Genomic DNA, 16,730 nt, shown 5'->3' on the forward strand with positions numbered 1-16,730 from the left:
CAGGGCCTCTAATCATTTCGACAACCTCCAACACCCCTACACATTCCAAACAGTCTCTAGGAAGTGGACTTCACCCCCCACCTCCTGCCTAGTAGAGAATCAGATGATAGAGCCAAGAGTTAAAGATAACTATTACAAATCACTGCATCAAACACAATTCACCATTCTGATTGTCTTAAAACTCTACTCTTGACCATCGTGCTCTTGAACAATATTATTGTTCTCCTGCCACCTTCAATCTCCTTCACTTTCTTCCTCCTGCACCATGTTTGCCAGAGTGCAAATCTTGGTCTTCTTCTGTTTAACATATTCTCTCAGGATGGTTTCTTAGATCTCAACTCCAGATCTTTACCCAAACTCCAATTATCTACACTTATACCTGTATCTATATGTCTCCTTGACTACTGAGGCACCTCTACTTTGATATCTCAAAGCTATGTCAAACTCATTAAGCTCAAAACAGAAACAAAATCATCATCTTCTCCCTCAAACTACTGTAAATGGTACTCAAGCCAAAACCCAGCACACTCATCTTGTATTCCCTTCTCTTCCATATTCAGTCACCCAACCCTGGTCCCTTAAGGCTATCCACTCATATCTAAGGGAGACTGTCATTGCACTGGTCAGGAATATTATTTTTCTAATTGCCTCCTGAAAAGCTCTATAAGGGATTAGATTTCAAATTACTATGATTTTTCAATTTATTTGAAGAAAAACAGATGTATAATGTACACATTAATATTCCTACCAAATGCCTAAATCAAACAAATACTGAAGTATTACATATTACCAAAAAAAAAACCACACAAAAAAACAAAAAACCCCACTGATTTCCACTGCTTAGTGCTGAATTACATAAAAAGTATAAAAACCATAAAAACTACTTTTTAGATTGTTTTGTGAGTATTTTACTTCTTAATTAATGGGCAAATCAGAAGACTAGTTAACTCTCTCTTAGAAACAGCTTGTAGGTTTAAGCCTGAATCCTAATGCTTTCCTTTCTCTCCTTGCCACCTAAATATATTTAAGTGCAATAGTAAGGAATCTAATGCAGATGTTACCTACTGTAAGTGCTTTGCCTTAGTCCTACAAAATACATAACTTAGAATGTTTTGAAAATTATTAACCTATAATTAGAATAAGTGATGTAAGGTAAATCTCAGGAAAATAAACTTAGTAGTTTAGTCCAAGCTCTTTTACTGGGAAAAATTATCTACCACTCCCAAAATACTTAGAAAAAACTGGAACACAAAGAAATAATACCATCCTTTTAAAAGGTACGCTAATCATCCAAAATAAAACCTAGTGAGAAAAAGTGATTCATGAATTCACCCTCCATAACTGGATTTATAATTCACATATAAAGGTATCACTACTGCACTTATAAAGTCTATTCTAGACTCCGTCTCTCAGAAGTTGTATAACTTGGTTAAGCCCCTAAACCATGCTAAGTCTCAGTTTCAGCATCTCCAAAATGAGAGGGTCAGAATAGATGATCTCGAAGGACCTATCCAGATCTGTATTTCCATGACTGTATGACAATGAACATTTTGCAGCTGAAGCATAGTTATCTAAATCCTCTGCCATTTTAATCTCCAAAATTCTTATAATCTATATAGTTAGCATTTTAAAAAATGTCACTTGAAGTCAATACCTATTTGTAACCATAAGGCTTGTCTTCTTCCTTCCCAGAATAACACAGTGGTATCGGTAAGTCTCTCCTTCTAACTTTTTGATATGATTCTGAAAAGAAAAGAAGACTCAAGATTTGGGTTGTACATGCATCTAAATAGTACTTCCAATACTCTATATTAGCTAATCATAATAACAGTGCCAGTTAGGAAAAAATTATTAAAACCAAAAGCACAATTCTATAGATTGGCACGCGAAGCTAGAAAAATATTCATAGTGTAAATTAACTTTCACTGTGCCTTAAAAGACAAATAAGTATTAAACACTTACTAAGTGATCTTCTAATAAAATACATCTTGTTGCATAACTCAGAAGCTTTTGAATATTTACCAGAAATAATCAGACATTTTCATTAATATGAACCTATACTAAAGCTGGACATTAACATTACAGGGGTCTTTACCCTGGGGTCCATGGAAGGACTTTGGGAGGTCTATGAACTACCATAAAAGAACATAAAATTTTGAAAATGTATTTCTGAACTTTTTTCAGAGGACAGTTCATACTTTTCATCAGATTTTTAAAAGGGGTCTGTGATCCTTCTCAAAGGTTACGAACCACTGATTTACAGAGAGGTAGATATACACATAATAAAATTCCAAGATAACTGACATTTAATATTTTTGAATATTTGGTCTTATACATTAAACATGCATGAGAAGTACAAGCGTGTATTGAATTATATTCCTGGCAGAAAAGAAAATTTAATGACAATCTTAACACAAACATGAAGAATTTCTAAGATTTCAAATAGCCGGCACAATTTATTACTAAAGACAATTACAAGCATAAAATAATTCAAGTATAAATAGTAGCACATTAAAATACATTTATTTTTTAACTATCTCAAAATTATTGTGACTTTAGTCAACACACATTAAAATTAAAAAAGTTATTTTTATAATTAATGCTAATGAAATATTATTGATATTATATATAATAATTAAAAATCAGATGAGATAATATATATGAAAATATAAAACATAAACATACTTATAAGATATTAACGTTTTATAACCAAGACTACAACATCAATATTATCAAAAGGAGAATATAATCAATAATAATAATCACAAGCAGAGAAAGCACACTTGTTATTATTTCAATACTAAAATACATAGTTTTTTTAAAGATCCTTGGTTCCCAGTCATTCCTTGACAATTACAAGAAGCCATGAACAGGAAGATGAATCCCCAGAGAATGGGGTCTCAACCTCGGAATGAGTCTCAGAGAGAAGTGGAGTTTAATAGTCACTTGTTTCACATCTTCCCTGTGTGAATTAGCTAAAATCTTTTAACATTTATACCTTAATTCCTTTAAAGAGAATATGGGAAATGAATATAACAATTTAGTGCTTTTATTTTCAGCTTTGAAATTTAAATATGTTAAAATATTTAGATTTGAGATGAAATGTACAAGAAATACTACCCACTTTCCACCTTGTATGCATTTTCATTAGTTATCAGGTTTTGCACTTTAAAAAAACTGAAGCTTTTAAAGTATATTTATCACCATAATACATTATAGAAACCTGGTTTCCAGCACTTCTAAAACCCACTACACTCTGAGATTCAGTCTTTGTGGCAGATTAGCTTATAAAATATTTACTCTCCCTTCCCAAAATGCAACTTGAAGAATTTATAATATTTAGCAAAACCATTCAATTTTTTTCAAGTAAATTCTAAGGAAATAATACAAGATATGAAAAAGCATTACGTTTAATGATGTTTATCACAGCATTCTTACTGTTAGTAAAATAACAGAAACAACTTTAATGTCAAGAACTGGGAATGGTCAAATATACGAGGTAAATTTACCTCGACAGACAGCAATGCAAGAATTAAGAATGAAGCATTTCTAAGAACATGAAAAAATATAATTAAAACAAAAAAGCAAGGAACACCATTTTAAATATTATATAATCATAACTATGTGAATCAAGATGAATATTAAATAAAAACTGGCCATATATATATATATATATAAATATATATGTATGTGTGTGTGTGTCATGATAATTATCCTAGGAGAACAGAGGATAAGTAGAAGAGTATATCCTATGAAAACATAGTATATAATTCAGTAACTTTCAAAGCTCAGTATTAAATTAAAGAATACAGAGCAATACTCAGGAGAAAAAGAAAATGGGGTAAATCAAAAGATTCCCAAATAAATTATTTAGAATGTACCCACATTACAATAAGCACTAGGAGGACATAATTTTATGCTCAAATGCTCTTTAATATTTACACATTTTGTTATACTAGGTCCCTTAAGGACAGAAGTCTCCTTTCTTCTGTATATCCAACACAGTCTAGATTATCAAATACTTTGTACCCAACTAACTGATCACAGCAAAATGGGCAAGGGATGAAACAGCCTAAATTTCTTAATTATCCATGCCTACCCTTGCTACCCATGGAAAAAAGTTACCAAGTTCTGTTCTTAATGTACAATCATTCTATTTCTTCCAGTTCTCATATCTTAACAAAAACTACTAAATCAGATAAGATGACTATATTTAGCTAAAATAATAAAGTTTCTTGAAGTTTTGTGCTTACTGACATGCAGTTGTAAAAAGGGAAATCATGAGGAAAAGAATAACATAAAGAGCTAAACAATCAAAAAGTAAACAATAAAGAAAAAAATTTTAACAAGTTATAAGATCTTCCAGAAGTCTCATTAAAATTGTAATATATCCAGGAAAATTAAAAATCATTACTTTTACCTAGGAAGGAAGAATAATTATTAGTGATGATTTAAGACAGAATCTTGAATTAGTTACTGTGCTTGATTCTCACAGAAACTGTACGTGAGGCAACATTTTTGCCAACCCTCAATTATTCAGGCACAAGAAAAGTCTGTCAGCTATAGTTTTAGGCTAGTCTTTGAAGGTCATTCTTTCTTCTTTAAAGAGTCCTTGTTTTAAATATGAAGGATTCAATTTATTCTTTTGATAACTATCGTTTAAAAAATATATAATCCAACTGAACAGTTGTATGTTAATGGCTTCATTCTCTTTACATGTTACAACACATTAAACCTAAGTTTATACTTTCACTTTTGGGAGGAAGCATGAAAGTTGCTAGATAAGACACTGCTAAATCAAACATTTCTATCATTTATAAAAAAGAAAAAACAAAATATAACTTATATTGAAATTAACTATGGGGCCACTAATTTCAAAATGATAGTTTATAATTTTTTTTGTTCTCATTAGGATAATGAATCCTCTCGCAGGATTTAAAAGCAAAAGTGGTTGGTTTTTAAAAATAAAGACATCTATAAGTCCAAAAGCCACATAAGTAAGCTGCTTAAATACATGTTCAACTTCTATTTACATTAATTAAAACTAATAATTGTCAAATAAGCATAACCAATAAGGAGACAATTTTTAAAAGGTATAAATACAAAAGGCTAGGAATATATATAACATAATTAGAAAATGATTGCCACTTATCTAGCAAGAGTACCAAGGAGTTAAAAAAAGAAAAAGAGATTAAGGAAACATATTCTCAAAATTCATGTGCCAACTCTTATTTGAGGTCTAAGGACAGACCCAGAGCAACTGATACTTCATTTCTTAAAATATATGCCCCAGTCAATAGTTCTGCAACTTGAGTAAATTTAGGTGATTTGTGAAACATATAATAGTTATGTAACTCTATCAGCAGGACTCACATACATAAAGAACGCATAATAGACTGAACATAAGAATTGTTCTTTTTCCCAACTTTACCAGAAATGCACATGAATACCGTAAGAAAAGATGAAATTCTAAAAATGATAGTAAAAGTATCCACTTGTGAGTTCAATAAAGTGTTCCTCCAACCAAATGTAAAAGAGAGTTGATTTCCTATATCCTTTCATCTTTTATATTGACCTCTTATTCCTGTACAGTATTACCAGGAATATCACAATTTTTATCTGTAGTCAAGCCACTACAATAAAAAGTTCAGATAGAGGTGAGAAATGTAAAGAAAACTTCATTTTAATGGACTCTCACTCTAAATAAACCAGGACAGTCAATTAATACCACAGTTGGTTTTGATTTTTAAGGATGAAATCAAGTAGCAGTATAGAAAACATTTAGTCCTGTATTTCCAGTTCTTGCTGTGTAGGCAGAAAAAGAAAGAAAATAAAGTTAGAAGCATGCAGAAAGATAAAATATAATCACATACTATAAAAGTCAAAGTCTAAGAAAAATGAAGAGTCATTTTATTTTAAAGTCAAAGTAGGAAAATATGACTAATTTTATTTTGGAGGAAAGCTAGCCATGGGAGAATAGCAATTTACATATGTGTGTATTATTTAAATACAGTAAAATTAAAACTAAAATAAAAGCCAAAAAAATCCTTAAAAAAGTTTTTAAGGTTTAAAAAGATTAAATTGTACATAATAATCTTTTTTTCTCTCCTCCAGCTTCTGTTTACCTGAATAAATCTAGATTTACAATATAGTCCAAATAAATTAATTTGGTTGGGAGAAAAGGAAGCAGTGAAATTCCAATAATTAGCTACAAAGCAGGAGACCAAAGTTAACAACGTAAACTAAAGGAGCTAACATACAAATAGTAATAAAGCCTATGACTTCTTTTAAGATTATCCTTTCTGCACTAAAAAGCTTTGATCCTGTGCAGAAAAAAAAATGATGAGTTACTCCCATTTAATACATTATGCTAATATAATAAAACAAATAAATAATCAAATTCTACCCTACCATTGCTCCCTGTGTCATCTTTAAAGAAGTTCATGAATCAGCAACTTTAGGAACCACCCATGAAATCCTGATCCTAGAAATCTTTAAAATTAAATTTCACTCATGACCATGAAGAATAGAATTTATACCTCAAATAAATCATAGCCCTCAGATTCCTGTCTGTCATAAGGGCGAATGATGCCGTCCTCATGGATCAGGCGAGGGGAACGGAGCCTGGTCACTTCCTCAGTTGATTCTGCCACCCTGTGTAAGGCAGCAGAGTAAGTACATATAAGAAAACATGTGAGAAACTTTCAAACTAATACAAATATATATGTGTTGATTAAACACTGTACTACATAACACAGTATATTAATATTTGATAAACACAGAGTAATTTTAAATAACTTGCCCAAAATAATGTGGCAAGTATTAAAACGAAGTAGGTTTGACTCCAAGATCCCCCACCTTTTCTTAAAGAAAAGAAAATGTCAAAATAATAAAGGCAGGGAGTAGGCCATCCACTCGTTGTATCTGTGGTGTCTAGCACACTGCCTGGCATATAGTAGGGACCAATAAACACCTGTTGAATAAAAGAGAAACTGGCTATAAAAAAAATCTCTTCTTATTCCTTTCTGGGGGCACTCTACCTTGGGAACCTGTCAGAGCTTTCAATTAGACTTTAAGGTCCTCACGCACAAGCAGAGTATTTAACCTACTTATGTATTCCTAGCAATAATTAGCACACAGACACATAGCTTGCACACAGTGTGCACTTAATTACCTCTGAATTCCTTGGAAGGTGCTGCTGGCCATATCTATTATTCCACCAGTTGGACGAGCCACCGCACCCACAAGCCCTTTTCCAATTCCTTTAAAGAATCCAGCAGCTCCTTCCTTTTTGGCACCTTCATAAAACCAAAGACAATGAAAGAAAAGAGACTTTAAAATAAGCAACTTTGAACTCAACAAAAGCCTAAGTCAAATACTGAACTGTTTTACCCAGGAAGTTCCTAGAATTTGACTTTCTAAAGAAGTTGAATTTAATCCTAACATGTGATACAACAGCAGTTTTCAAAGTGTGTTAAAAATGCAAATTATTAGCCTCCACCCCCAGCCAGTCATCTGTGCTTTAAGCCCCCAAGGTAACCCCAAGTCACAGTCAAATTTTACAACTACTGATCCAGGAGTCTAGTCAGTACCTATGACTGGAAGATCTAAGAACTGACCAGAAAATATTGTGGTTTTTTTTGGCCAACAATCAGGAGATTTTTCAAGCAGTGCACTTCTTAAAAAAATATAAGAACTTTATTAAAATATAATTCAAATACTATATAATTCACCCATGAAAGTATACAGGTTAAATGTTTTTTATAGTATATTCAGAGTTGTGCAACTATCACCATAATGAATTTTACAAAATCTGTTATTATCTCAAAAAGAAACCCCATGCCTATTAGCAATCATCCCCCATCATTTCCCCCTAAACCCTCTTCTCAATCCTATGCAATTTACCTCCTTCCTCCCTACCCTGCAGACCTAGGCAACCACTAACCTACTTTCTATCTGTATGGATTTGTCTATTCTGGTCATTTCCTACAAATGGAATCATACAATATGTGGTCTTTTGTGACTGGCTTTTTTCACTTAGAATCATGCTTTCAAGGTTCATCCATCTTGTACTTATATCAATACTTGATTTCTTTTTATAACTGCATAATAAGTTATTTGTAAGGATATACCACATTTTGTTTATCCATGCATTAGATGATGGACATTTGGGTTGTTATTACATTCTGGCTATTATGAATAATGCTTCTATAAACATTTATATACAAGTTTTTAAAGCGAACATAGCTTTTCAATTCCCTTGGGTATATACCTAAGAGTGGGATCGCATATATAAACTCTATGTTTATACTCAGTTGTCCCAGCACCATTTGTTGAAAAGGCTATTCTTTCTCTATGGAATTATCTTGGCACCCCTGTCAAAAATCAATCTACCATAAAAGTAAGGATGTATTTCTGGAATCTGAATTCTATTCCATTGATCTATATGTGTACCTGTACGCCAGCACCACCTGTCTTAGCTACTTTAACTTTATAGTAAGTTTTAAAATTGGACAGTGTAAGTCCTCCAACTTCTTTCTTTTCTTCCAGATTGTTTTGGCTATTCGGGGTTCCCCTGAATTCCTATATAAATTTTAGAATCAGCTTGTCAATTTCTGCAAAAAACCTAACTGGGATTTTGATAGGGACTGTACTGAATAAAGTAATATGCTTTTTTTTTAATAGGATAAAAAAAAAGAGTCAACAGCTATTGATGGCCCAAGGGACTCTAGTCTAACTATGGCCCTGTTAAAAATAGCATCCAAAGTCTGAGACACAGTCTACTACTTAACCTCTTCACATCCTGAGGAAAGTTACGCTCATTAAACAACAATTTACCATGTATCAACTCCTCAGACTCTGTACAGGAAGGAAACGTTCTCAACCTACCTTCCACTGGCTTTGTTATTATTCCAGTCACTCCACCAACGACTCCCTGAGAGAGAAACCAATCAAGTCAAGCCCGAAAGGAAGGTGCTTAATTTTAAACCAACCACTAGAGGTCTCTACAGACATACTAGAAATAACTTTTTTTAAATGAGGACTTGACAGAGAACAACATGCACATATAAGTGAGCACTGTGATTTTTAAAATATTACATCATAGCAAATTTTAAACGGAGCACTTTGTAGAACTTTAAAATAGACAGAGGAGTAAAGCAGGTGAAAATTTTCTACATCTGACTCTGACACCAATCAGCAGTTGATACAATCTCTTTAAGTCTCAGTTTTCTTCCATATCAGTAAATGAGTAAGCTGAGAAAATCATACATCTAATTATAAGTTCTAATGAGGTTACTCTACAATCTAGTGAAAGTATGGAAAACTGAAAATGAAGGGACCTCTGAAGGATAGCAAATATCCTGACAAGCAAAGCACTTTAGAGGAGACAATACACAAAACATTACAAATCACTGGCACAAACAGCAGTTACAGTCTCCTGAATTATTTCCAAAATTTAAAAAATAATGTTTGTACATTCTTTAAATAACTGTCAAGTAACAGTAGCAACTAAAAATACCTGCATATTATATAAACACACAGAAAAGGAACTGAAGGATATATACTATATTGAAAAGATTAGATACCTCTCAGAAGAGGTGAGGGGTAATCAAAGAGTACTTCATAGCCTTACCTATGTTTCCATTACTCGTTTAAAAAAAGAACTCATAAGTTCTTATTATTACCTATAAGGGGGACAGTCATATATTACCTGTATAATTAAACAGTATTCGTATATAATTTATAATACCTGTACCTAAAAAGTAGAGAAAGGTAGTTCCTGGTTTATAACCTGTAGCATGTATGCCTCCCTTCCATAGAAACGGTCGACTGACGATGACCTGAAGAATTCCTCCCCCCTCCAGTTACCGCCACATTCCTCCGCTCTACCTGCCCCCTCCCCGCTAGTGCTAACCTGCCATCATTACAGTTTTCACTCCAGCCGAGTGCCAAACTAAGTCCAGGAATTGGGGGGTAGATCTGATGGTGATAAAGGGAAGGAGAACAAAAAAGGAAACAGAAAGTCCACAATTTATCACTACTGCTACTCTGACAGACCTTTACTCACAAGCAGTATTCCAAGTGCCAAACAACCAGTACATATTCTAAAGTGTATATAAAAGTAAGCATTTCCTGAAGATTCAGCAGGAGACTTACACGCAAGAAGCCTTTTCCCCCTCTGGCCAGGCTGTCACCAAAATCTTTAGGCTGCCGACCCATCTCTTCTCTTCTTTTTTGCTGATATTCTTTGTCCATTGTAATTGCTGCCAAACCTTTTCCAACAGAACCAGTGATTCGAGATACCACTCCTGCTGCACCACCTATCAAAAGGTCAAGAGAAGTAAGTCACACTGTTTCTTTAAAGAGCATTACCACAATTTACAGCATGCGGCTGCTTTAAACTAACAGGTGCTTACAATTCTGTCTCATATACAAAAATGCATTTATTTTTTCCATTTCCCACTTACCAAGAAGAGGAATAAAACTATTTAAAGTACATTGATTCAACACAACAAAGACATATTAAAAAAAACTCAGCAGGTCAGTGTTAAATTATTTTCCACTTAAGAACAAGGGAGCACATCTTTTAAAAGGATTATTATAAAACTAATCCCTCTTTTATTAAACATAATCATTTGTTTTTCATAAACAATGCATTTTATAACTATAATTAAAAATACGTATATACACGCACACACACACACGCACACACACACAAATATGTGATACATACCTACTGTGTGTCCAAAGAGACTTCTTACTCCAATTACTAACCCCTCAGCAAATTCTTCAGGGCCTTGAACAGCACCCTGGCAGGAAAAAAAAAAAAAAGTCTGCTACTTAAAATTTAAACAAGTTTAAGACTTTGAATCTAGTATTGCAGGGTTTCCATGAAGATACAGAATCTGTAAAGATACATAAACAGTGTGGTGACAGTTTTCACCTTCTAACCCAAATACTGATGGAATACCTATTGTGGTTGAAGATACTTTCAACCCACATGATCTCAGCAAGCCCTTTAAGATGACAAAAATTGGAGAGGAGTAAATCACTGGCTTCAGTCACAATCTGAAGTTGGCCTCCCAGGACCAAGTGCCATCTGACTGCTAAAGCAAGCCACACTGACAACAAGACTAAGAGCCCGCACAGTTTTGGCTCTCTTGTTCTCCCCATTTATTCTCTTTGCTTTGTCCTTCTAAAACCCTCACCACACTAGGCTCCTGGGTCCTTTAAATGGAGGAGAACAGGTTAGAGGAAAGCTTGACTATGAAACAAAGTCAGCTTTTAATGCCCCATTAGTCCTTTCCATAGTGGTGAAACAGCCTTGAAATGGGTCTCAAACTACCTAGGCACTCTTCCTTACAACTACATTAAATACTAGAAAATGTGGGGATGTCTTCCAGACACTAGAAGTGCTCAATTAATTCTAAAACAATCTTTTAATGTAATCTCTAGTAATTTAAAAAAATATATAAAATTGATATATTTGTTATTTGAACATTATTCAGTCCCCAGATACAATTAAAATACAAATTACTTGTCACAAAAAATAGAACATCCATTTTTCTATACTACACTTAAAATAAATAAAAGATCAGAATGGCCATCATCAAAAAATCTAGAAACAATAAATGCTGGAGAGGGTGTGGAGAAAAGGGAACACTCTTGCACTGCTGGTGGGAATGTAAATTGATACAGCCACTATGGAGAACAGTATGGAGGTTCCTTAAAAAACTAAAAATAGAACTACCACACGACCCAGCAATCCCACTACTGGGCATATACCCTGAGAAAACCATAATTCAAAAAGAGTCATGTACCAAAATGTTCATTGCAGCTCTATTTACAATAGCCAGGACATGGAAGCAACCTAAGTGTCCATCATCGGATGAATGGATAAAGAAGATGTGGCACATATATACCATGGAATATTACTCAGCCATAAAAAGAAACGAAATTGAGTTATTTGTAGTGAGGTGGATGGAGTTAGAGTCTGTCATACAGAGTGAAGTCAGAAAGAGAAAAAGAAATACAGTATGCTAACACATATATATGGAATCTAAGGGAAAAAAAAAAAAAGTCATGAAGAACCTAGTGGCAAGACGGGAATAAAGACACAGACCTGCTAGAGAATGGACTTGAGGATATGGGGAGGGGAAAGGGTAAGCTGTGACAAAGTAAGAGAGTGGCATGGACATATATACATTACCAAATGTAAAATAGATAGCTAGTGGGAAGCAACCGCATAGCACAGGGAGATCAGCTCGGTGCTTTGTGACCACCTAGAGGGGTGGGATAGGGAGGGTGGGAGGGAGGGAGATGCAAGAGGGAAGAGATATGGGAACATATGTATATGTATAACTGATTCACTTTGTTATAAAGCAGAAACTGACACACCACTGTAAAGCAATTATACTCCAATAAAGATGTTTAAAAAAAAAAAAAAAGATCAATACCTGGAAGGGTTCATAGAATAAAGCTTCAAATCCTTCTGACAGACCTCTAATTAATCCAAATGGGTTTCCAAGCACATCTAAGCCCAATACAAGGACATACATCTGTTTCAAGAACTACAGGGAAAAAAAAATAAATGAAGTCCTTTGCAACTATTGTAAGGAACAACATCATGATGCAGTAAGAAAGTGGGATACTGACTAAGTTAAGTTTGTTAAAGGAAAGTGCTGCAGAATAACCACCATTATGACCATTAATTCATCTTTCACTATGTGCCAGGCATTATGTTAGTACTTTTACATGGGTCTTTCAAGTTGGACAGAACTAAGGTTTGAGGTAAAGTCTGCCATTTGGCAGTTATGTAACCTTGGACAAGTCACTTAGTCTCTATAGGCCTTCCTCTTTTCATCTATAAAATGGGAGGTCTATTATACTGACCTTGCATGGCTGAGTATGCATATTACATGAATATATATTTCAATAACTGGTACTTACTTTTGTTCTTATCACTATTTCTATGAACTAGATGGGTTAAAAACAAAAACAAAAAAAAAAGAAAAAATATCCTTATTTGAACATGTAAAAAACATAACGTCTATACACCATAAGAGAAAGGACCTGCCAGCAGAGGAAGGAAAGAGGAATGTCACCCTGGAGTTCCACAGTATAGCAATGGAACCCTAGTGCCCCAAAACAACTACTATGTCTGTGCATAGAACTCGAACCATGGAGAAACAGGCAAAGGGAGGAACCTGGCTTCCTCGCAATTCTACTAGACTATGCTTAGAAACTATAGTCATTGAAGGAATAAAATGTATTGACTCCTAAGTTACTATTCTTTCCCAAAGTGGTAAATGTACAATTGCAAAGGGAAAAAACACTAAGGGAAACTTTTAAAAAAAGTTTATACGGGGGTGGGGAAAAACTAAAGAAACAGAAATTAATCATTCAAGAAAACTACTAAGTAATGAGATTGAGAACTGCAGTAAATTAGGTAAACATCACACACTGTACAATCACATACAAATGTTTTGTTTTGATATTTTATGAAGTATATTCCTTATGAGTTACTATGATAGGAAATTACCTGTTCACTGTAATGTCTAACAACACTCCACATGAGTTGATCTCTGTTGTAAAACTGATATCGAATTTCATAATAAGCAAGTCTGGGAGGAGAAAGTGTCAAAAGTACTAAGATTATTTTTTGAAAAAAAAAAAGAGACTTAAAATTTCAATGATAATCATTGCTAATTCACAATTAGGTTTGTACATATAATTTGTTTGCGATCTTAAATATTAGGATAACAAAACTACTATAAAAATAGTGCATTCTCATGCAAATCTTTCATAAACACATAAAGAGTAAAAAGGTTTAAAAAAGTTGACCATAATCCCCCCACACAGTGGATTTTTTTAAAAGTTTTTTCTTCTTCTCATTTTCCACTTTGAATTCTTTCTTTTCTGTGCAACTGAAAAATATTAAAACACTCTGTATGCATTTTTACACTCAGCATTGTGGATAAATATTCTTCTGTGTTTTCAAAATTCTATGTAACCATTTTTAATAATGCATAGCATTCCAATATGTGAACGTGTCACAACAAACGATTCTTCCACGGTCAGACATTTTAAAATTTTGACATAATAATTAATGTTGCTATGTGTATCTTGAATATAACTTTGGTTGCATTTCAAGATTATTTTTTGGACCAAATTCCCGCCCAAAATAATTAATGAGTGAAAGACTACAAAAACATTTAAGGCTCTTGAATAGATCCCTTTCCACTGATACAAAGAGTAAAAAAAAAAAAAAAAAAAAAAAAAGTGCCCATTTCTTAGATCCACCCCTCTCTAGTACTAGGATTTCTCATATTTTGAAAGCTTTAATAACTTGTTTTAATTTGCATATATTCTTTGATAAATAATAAAGCTAACCATTTCTAATATCTATTAGCCACTGTGTCTTCCCTTTTGTGAATTATCTAACATTGTCCTCTGGCACCTATGGCATTGGAACTTTTAGGTTAAAAATTAAGATTATTATCTTTTGTTATATTTGTCATCATATTTTTCCAGTCCTTTGTTTTTTAAGTGTTTTCATTGATTTTGTTGTAAGAGTTTAATTTTTATGTAGTCAAATCAATTTTGCATTTTTCCATTGGGATTTTTTCCATTGCTTTTAAACATAGAAAGGTTTCCTTTTATTCAGAGATTTGATAGCGATTAACTTCTATTTTTCCTTAGTCTTTGTTTTTCTATTTGAATTTTATGTTTAAGCCTTCAGTTCCTATGAAATTTGATAGTGTACAAGTGAGGTGAAAATAATATTAATGAATTTTTTTCTCCAGTACCACTGTTGAATATTCAATTCAATAAACATTCATTGAATTTATATGTGTCTGGCACACACAAATATTCTTATATTAAATGTAGCAAGGAGCTATTATCTATACTTTGCCATATAATTATACTGAAATCTAATCCTGTTGCTATATATTTCTAAATATAATTCCTTTTAAAACATGGTCAATTTATAATATACTACTAAACTAATTCAATGTTTATACTATATTCATGTATTATCTAGATACTGATAACTGCAGAAGATATCAGACTCTTTACCTTATCTTTATGAGTAAAATAAGTATACCTAAAGGGCTTAATTAGAAAGGGACCAAATTATTCAACAGTAAGTAGTAAGAGGGGTTTCCCTGGTGGCGCAGTGGTTGAGAATCTCCCTGCCAGTGCAGGGGACACGGGTTTGGGCCCTGGTCTGGGAAGATCCCACATGCCGCGGAGCGACTAGGTCCGTGAGCCACAATTACTGAGCCTGCGCGTCTGGAGCCTGTGCTCCGCAACAAGAGAGGCCGCGACAGTGAGAGGCCCGCGCACCGCGATGAAGAGTGGCCCCCGCTTGCCGCAACTAGAGAAAGCCCTCGCACAGAAACGAAGACCCAACACAGCCATAAATAAATAAATAAATAAATAAATAAATAAAAAGAGTAAGTAGTAAGAATTATCATTTTTATAAGCTAACATTCTAGCACAAATGGAGAGAATTAATATCCAGAAACATCATCCTGATACAAAAACCTCCCCAATACACTTTAACATAACTCTTACTTGAATATAAGGTCATCCACATCAGTCAGAGTAGCACCTATGCTTTTCAACAGCAGATTGACAGAATGAATTGGAATCATTTCCTGGTTTTCTTGGTCTGACCCTTCATCGCCAGAACCCAAAGACAAGCTCAAGTGCAACTAAAAGAAAAATAATGTTCAATAAATGAAACTAAAAACAAAAATATTTACATACATAGAAGCCAGATCGTCCAGATACAAACAAATGTTGTATCTTTCAATTAGAGTCCTAAAGAAAACTACTATTTGTTATTCAGTAAATTACACTGAACAGCTCTGATTCTCATATTTACCTTTTGATAAAATACAAATCAGTCTGTCCCAAAAATTGAACTATAATTTTATTCAAAGCCTATAAATACCATTGTGTTTATATGGAGGAGACCAAAACACTTTGCAAAAATAGCATCATCATTTTAAGGAGAAAAGTGTGTCAACTGGCCCACAAGTAGTCTAACACTTGAAATAATGGCCAATCATTTATTGTAATCCAATAAGATAAACAACTTATGGTAACAACTAACAATAACAACTGTGGTATAATCATACAATAATAACAAGTAACAAGAACATGACAATTATGGCAACAATTAGCAAGTTCTAAACAAATTTTTTAAAGAGTAATAAGTTTTTCAGCTTCCACAGACCCTTCAACTCAGTACTTAACCATGAGATTTTCACATTCCCATTTAGCTTCTTCTACTTTGCGCTGCATCATCATTAGTGCAACAGTGCCAGAAGGCAACAGTACCAGAAGACACAGGCGTAAGGTAATTCAACATGTGTAAGTAAAGCAGATAACTCTCCCTTCTCATTCTGCCATTCTCTAGGCATTTTCCCTCATCAACAGAGAGCTCAACAGAGGGGACTTAGGGTAAAGCCAAGAAAGCCTGGTTGTTGAGTTTTTTTCTCTGATGTGGACTTTTGCCCATCTTCAGAGTCACAGATTGCTGGGATCCAGGAAAGGTAATCTTAGGTGAAAAGAGATACAGCTTTTTCCAGGGCAAAGTCACCACGGAATAAGAAAATGACCATGGTTCATGATCTTAATTATTCAACTTCATGGCACAATTCCCAGTGCGCCTAAAAATACGTATAGGTAAATCATCAATCTTTAATACCCCCTAG

General features: G+C 33.7%; 1 protein-coding gene across 2 annotated transcripts in view; it reads right to left on the reverse strand.

Moving 5' to 3' along the window:
* Nucleotides 1-16,730, reverse strand: part of VPS13C (vacuolar protein sorting 13 homolog C) — a 182,085-nt gene that overhangs the window by 5,760 nt on the left and 159,595 nt on the right. For both annotated transcript variants that reach the window (XM_068552869.1, XM_068552859.1), the window contains exons 72-80: nucleotides 15,583-15,722; nucleotides 13,544-13,625; nucleotides 12,459-12,572; nucleotides 10,736-10,811; nucleotides 10,159-10,322; nucleotides 8,890-8,935; nucleotides 7,175-7,298; nucleotides 6,540-6,654; nucleotides 1,655-1,743 (exon numbers count right to left, since the gene is read on the reverse strand). In XM_068552869.1, coding sequence (XP_068408970.1) covers nucleotides 1,655-1,743; nucleotides 6,540-6,654; nucleotides 7,175-7,298; nucleotides 8,890-8,935; nucleotides 10,159-10,322; nucleotides 10,736-10,811; nucleotides 12,459-12,572; nucleotides 13,544-13,625; nucleotides 15,583-15,722 — 950 coding nt within the window. The remainder of the gene's footprint in view (nucleotides 1-1,654; nucleotides 1,744-6,539; nucleotides 6,655-7,174; nucleotides 7,299-8,889; nucleotides 8,936-10,158; nucleotides 10,323-10,735; nucleotides 10,812-12,458; nucleotides 12,573-13,543; nucleotides 13,626-15,582; nucleotides 15,723-16,730) is intronic.

This window comes from Eschrichtius robustus, chromosome 1, assembly GCF_028021215.1.
Source record: "Eschrichtius robustus isolate mEscRob2 chromosome 1, mEscRob2.pri, whole genome shotgun sequence".
NCBI classification, from domain to species: domain Eukaryota; kingdom Metazoa; phylum Chordata; class Mammalia; order Artiodactyla; family Eschrichtiidae; genus Eschrichtius; species Eschrichtius robustus.